This window comes from Nerophis ophidion, linkage group LG16, assembly GCF_033978795.1.
Source record: "Nerophis ophidion isolate RoL-2023_Sa linkage group LG16, RoL_Noph_v1.0, whole genome shotgun sequence".
Taxonomy (NCBI): Eukaryota; Metazoa; Chordata; class Actinopteri; order Syngnathiformes; family Syngnathidae; genus Nerophis; species Nerophis ophidion.
In genome coordinates, this window is record NC_084626.1 from 3,879,897 (window position 1) to 3,885,951 (window position 6,055).

Below are 6,055 nucleotides of genomic sequence, written 5' to 3' on the forward strand. Positions count from 1 at the left end.
TTGGAAAGTCTCGACAAGCCAAATTTTTTTGTTCTTTTGGCAGATAATTTTGCTTAGTTCCAATAAAATACCCGCCCTGCGATGTGATGGCGACTTGTCCAGGGTGTACCCCATCTTCCGCCCGATTGTAGCTGAGTTAGGCATCAGCGCCCCCCGCGACCCCAAAGGTAATAAGCGGTAGAAAATGGATGGAAATAAAATACCCCCAATTTTTTTTCTTTTTTCCCCCCCTTGTTTTAGAACATGGACTTTTTGCAGTGTCGTCAGTGCGACGGCAGGCGGATTGTGGCGATTTCTCCATGTGACTCACCAGCCTCAGGGCGTTGAAACCCTGTAGTCGCAAGTCCGAGGTCCAGCGGACTCGGGACACGTATACAAAACACACTCTTAGCTGGAAAATAGCAGGAATTCTAACCTGGCGCCCAGCTGGAGAAATATCCGCCACTCCACGGAATCTTAACGTGCAGTTTTACAAGACAGTAAAGGATCGACTTACATTGTCAACCTCTGACATGCTCAGATATATTTTATTGGGGTCTTTGATAGAGTAGCCGTGCCAGCAACTTGAGGGTTCCGGGTTCGATCCCCACTTCCGCCACCCTTGTCACTGCCGTTGTGTCCTTGGGCAAGACACTTTACCCGCCTGTTGACAGTGCCAACCACACTAGTTTACCTAGATATTGGGTTTCACTATGTTAAGTGCTTTGAGTCACTAGAGAAAAGCGCTATATAAATAAAACTCACTTCACTCCGCCGACGTCCAGATCCATAAGTGAATTCATCAAACCCAGAGAGAGACGGTGCGGGTTAGCAGAAAGGTGTTTAGCAGGTGGGCATAATGCAGCGGACTCTCCCCAAATTATAATAAACTCCTCCCAGTCAACTACTAGTAACATCACTATGAGCTCGTTGACGTCCTAGAAACATTAAAACGGCAGCTCAGCTCGCTCGCAGTCCTTGAGGTGAAGGCTAATTAGCTTTTAGCGTAACGTTAGCCCATTTTGCGGACAGCAAAGCCCTCTCCTTCTGACAGAAAGACAAGCACTATTGACCTACAGTTAACAACTAAGTTATTTCACTTTACCTTTTTTTGTGTTGAAGCAGTAAAAAATGACATTATGTTAAATGAAGAGTTTCTGTCTCTGATAGTTGATATAATAATGTAGCTGCATCATACATTAACTCCATGGTGTTCAGGGATGAATAGACCCTCCTATTGCTATTGTACTATTTTTTTCAGCTATAGTTACATTAATCATTAGTAATGTAGCAGCCTAGTTTTGAATGGCAGGGTCCCTGCTATCACATATCGATAAAAATATAACCTTTGCATAATAAAACAACAAGCAGCAACAAGGTGGAGACGTGATGGCGACAGGCCGAGTTACACCGATCCTTACACCCACCCACCCCGGTACCCGCCCCCTGGATAGTCACCACCTTAACTAACACATTTTCTGGAGGAAACACTGCAATATGACCTAATGTTGTGTGGAAATACAGTGTAACACTCATCCATAACGGAAGTAGGGTTGTATTTTTGCTTCATTCCTGTGAGAATCCTGCACGTGACTGAAGCGGCGGTGTGCTCAAACAACCACTAGGTGGCATCTATGAGCAAATAATAATGCATCATCTCTTTTGGACATATCAGGTCTTATTAGGTTGCCAGTGCCTTCTTAATTACTGGAACTAAAGCTTCCTGAACTTTTGTTGGAAAAAGGCCTGGAGAAACAACATTTATACATCGGAAAAGATGAACATTTTAAAGTTTAGTGAGAGAAACAATGCAGAGTGAAAGAAAATAGAATAGGGAAGAGAGAAGGGAAGCTGCCATGTGACCTAAGAACAGGAAGTGGGTCAAGGGTGATAAATGACATTTTTTTAAATTCCCATAATCTTGATATTACAGGAAAGTTGCGATTTCACGTTTGGGAGCAAGTTTGTTGCCTTTTGGTCCTTTATTTTTCTAGAAAAATAAGACAAAAATGTAGAAAACGTTATCCTAAATGATTGAAATACTGACAAGAAAGCATAAAGTATGTGATACATCGGTGCAATTAGCTCCAGAGTGTTGTTGTGGGTGTCCGTTACTATGGCAACAACAACTAGTAAGCACCAGTCTTTTTTCAAATCTGGCTTTAAAGGAGCCATATGTGATAATTGTGTATCAAGTTATTATTAAATAGCCCTGATATGTCAAAAGGCATTAATAAATCATGTTCTTTTCCAACACGTCTATAACTGGTAACCGTAGTTCAGCCGGGATATGCTCATTTCAAATTTAGATTTACAGCCCCAAAATCTTGTTTTCATTTCCATGCCCCGCCCTCCAGCTTTTGACCAATTAGAAAAAGTCCCGTGAGTGTGTCACATTCATGTTGGCAGTTACGCACCCCCACCTTCATCTGGCTACTGCCACTGGTAAAGTTACTAAACATGTCAGACCTAAGCATACTAGCCAACCTTCCAAATTTTCCCGGGAGACTCACGAATTTCAGTGGCCCTCAAAAAAATCTACCGGGGCAACCATTCTCCCGATTTAAGGCACGCCCCCAATATTGATGGGGTGGAAATCAGGAGAAAGGTTAACCCAGGAGATTTTCAGGAGGGGCACTGAATTTCGGGAGTGTCCCGGGAAAATCGGGAAGGTTGGCAAGTACGGCCTATAGGCATAGCTTGGTAAAATGGTTAGTTTAGGACAGGGGTGCCCATTACGTCGATCGCGAGCTACCAGTCGACCGCGGGGGGTGTGTCAGTCGATCTCGAGCCAGGCTTTTAAAAAAAAATAGACCTAAAAATTAGTGATCATCAGTCTTCACCAAGACGTCACTTAAATGACATTCACGGTACCGGAGGGTCTTGTGAGATGACGCTGGCTGCTGCAAGATCATTATTATGAAAATATGACCGAGAGGAAGGCAAGAAACACTTTTTATTTCAACAGACTCTCGTGCCGTACCTTCCGTCAAAACTCTAAAGGCCGACTGCACATTACCTATCTTCACAATAAAAGCCCTGCTTCATGCTGCCTGCGCTAACAAAATAAGAGTCTCGGAAAGCTGGCGTGCACAAGTGATGTGCACGCCAGCTTTCTGAGGGATCGCTTTCTGAGGGACGGCGCGAAAGTCTGTTGAAATAAAAAGTGTTTCTCGCCTTCCTCTCTGTCATTTTTTCATAATAATGAACTGGCAGCAGCCAGCGTCATCTCACAAGACCCTCGGGTGCCGTGAATGTCAATCAAGCAAGCTACGGAATTTGCCGCCAATGTTTTTCTTGTAAAGTGTATGGAAGCTGGATGAATTAGATGACAAAAAACAACCACTTTCATGTGGTATTGTACAGAAAGGACAACTTTTTTTCTCCTCCATTTGAAAATGTGGGCGTTATCATCATTACTGTCTGATTCCACTCAATGCAAGTCATCAGAATCAGGTAATACACCAACTTATATTCCTGTTTTCGTGAAAGAAAGACATCTATATGTGTTACACATGCTTGTATTATCATTAAACACATTTAACTTGTTTACAAAAATGTCTCTTTCATAAATAAATAAATGTAAATGATATATATAAATGAGGTAGATCCCCTCGAGTTGGTCAATTGAAAAGTAGCTCGCCTGCAGAAAAAGTGTAGGCACCCCTGGTTTAGGACATACATCAGGCTGCTAAGCATGCTCTACTTATTTCCACCAGCATAACTATTGCTAGTGTTGGTTATAGTTGGTTTTAGTCTTTGTTTTCTGATAGTACTGACAACAATCTTGATGTACTTCGACCTGAAAATAGCCTCATTTCTGTGTAAAATGGGTTGGTTAGGGATTTGTTATTGACAAAACGCTTGTCTATTCAGCTATTATAGTCCCAGCTCCTCAACCCGAAGTCGGAGGCAGTGGAAGTTCTTTGGAGTAGCCCAGTCCAGACCTGGATTCTGCTGTGTATCTGGCAACCTCAGTCAGGGAGAGGACTACAGAATTTTGACCCGGATTGCAATACCAAAACTGGCCACATTACCATATATGTTAAAGTTAAAGTACCAATGATTGTCACACACACACTAGGTGTGGTGAAATTACTCTCTGCATTCGACCCATCACCCTTGATCACGCCCTGGGAGGTGAGGTGAGCAGTGGGCAGCAACATAGGCGGCGCTCGGGAATCATTTATGACTTAACCCCCAATTCCAACCCTTGAACCCGAGTGCCAAGCAGGGAGGTAACGGGTCCCATTTTTATAATCTTCGGTATGACTCGGCCGGTCGGGGTTTGAACTCACGACCTACTGAGCTCAGGTCGGACACTTTAACCACTAAGCCACTGATATGGCTCCTTTAAATGTTTCACATCCCCAAAATGTGTCCTGTCCCGCCACTTTATTAAATGTTTGGGTAGAATTTGTTCAAACAAAGCCAGTTTTTGTTGACGTAATACAGAAATCTGTTAGAGCTGTTTATTCTATGGAGGAATGTAGTTCATCATAGAACTGGCACCCATCCATCCATCCATCCATCCATCCATCCATCCATCCATCTTCTTCCGCATATCCAAGTTTGGGTCGCGGGACAGCAACCTAAGCAGGGAAGCCCAGGCTTTCCTCTCCCCGGCCACTTCGTCCAACTCTTCCTGGGGGCGTTCCCAGGCCAGTCGGGAGACATAGTCTTCCCAACGTGTCCTGGGTCTTCCCCGTGGCCTCCTACCGGTCGGACGTGCCCGAAACACCTCCCTAGAGAGGCTTTCGGGTGGCATCCTGACCAGATGCCCGAACCACCTCAGCTGGCTCCTCTCGATGTGGAGAAGCAGCGGCTTTACTTTGAGCTCCCCCCGGATTACAGAGCTTCTCACCCTATCTCTAAGGGAGAGCCTCGCCACCTGGCGGAGGAAACTCATTTCGGCCGCTTGTACCCATGATCTTGTCCTTTCTGTCATAACCCAAAGCTCATGACCATAGGTGAGGATGGGAACGTGGATCGACCGGTAAATTGAGAGCTTTGCCTTCCGGCTCAGGTCCTTCTTCACCACAATGGATCAATACAGAGTCCGCATTACTGAAGACGCCACACCGATCCGCCTGTCGATCTCACGATCCACTCTTCCCTCACTCGTGAACAAGACTCCTAGGTACTTGAACTCCTCCACTTGGGACAGGGTCTCCTCCCCAACTCAGCGATGGCATTCCACCCTTTTCCGGGCGAGAACCATGGACTTGGAAGTGCTGGTTCTCATCCCAGTCGCTTCACACTCGGCTGCGAACCGATCCAGTGAGAGCTGAAGATCCTGGCCAGATGGACCACATCATTTGAGACCTAATCCTGCAGCCACCAAACCGGTTCCCCTAAACGCCTTGACTGCGCCTAAAAATTCTGTCCCTAAAAGTTATGAACAGAATCGGTGAAAAAGGGCAGCCTTGGCGGAGTCCAACCCTCCGTAAAAACGTGTCCGACTTACTGCTGGAAATGCGGACCAAGCTCTGACACTGATCGTACAGGGAGCGGACCGCCACAATAAGACAGTCCGATACCCCATACTCTCTGAGTACTCCCCACAAGACTTCCCGAGGGACACGGTCGAATGCCTTCTCCAAGTCCACAAAGCACATGTAGACAGTTTGGGCAAACTACCATGCACCCTCAAGGACCCTGCATAGAGTATAGAGCTGGTCCACAAGAACCACCAAGAACTGGCACCCAGTGTTGTTAAAAAGTATTGATGATGAATCGTTTTGATTTGATAATCGATTCCAAATCGAATCGTTGCACACAAAAAAATCCAACACCTTCCATTTGCTATTTTAGTCCTAAGAAGTCAAAAGCCGACCCGGGATGAACGCGTCCCTTCAGCGCCAGTGTGCGTCTTACTTCATCAGGTGGTCCTTGGTGCTGCGCGTCTTGGTGAGGAAGCGCTCGGCCAGCTTCTCCATATTGCGGCTGTAGTCCACCTCGATCTCCGCCTTCTTCCGGAAGAAGTCCTGCAGGTCCTGCAGCAGCTGCACCCTGAGCTCACACTGCTGGTCCAGACACTTGAGCTGCTCCACCAGCTGGGTACGGATCTCTGCGG

At 46.0% G+C, this 6,055-nt stretch overlaps 1 protein-coding gene across 3 annotated transcripts in view; it reads right to left on the bottom strand.

Moving 5' to 3' along the window:
• Positions 1-6,055, bottom strand: part of srgap2 (SLIT-ROBO Rho GTPase activating protein 2) — a 225,109-nt gene that overhangs the window by 100,621 nt on the left and 118,433 nt on the right. For all 3 annotated transcript variants that reach the window (XM_061922604.1, XM_061922603.1, XM_061922605.1), the window contains exon 2: positions 5,857-6,049. In XM_061922604.1, coding sequence (XP_061778588.1) covers positions 5,857-6,049 — 193 coding nt within the window. The remainder of the gene's footprint in view (positions 1-5,856; positions 6,050-6,055) is intronic.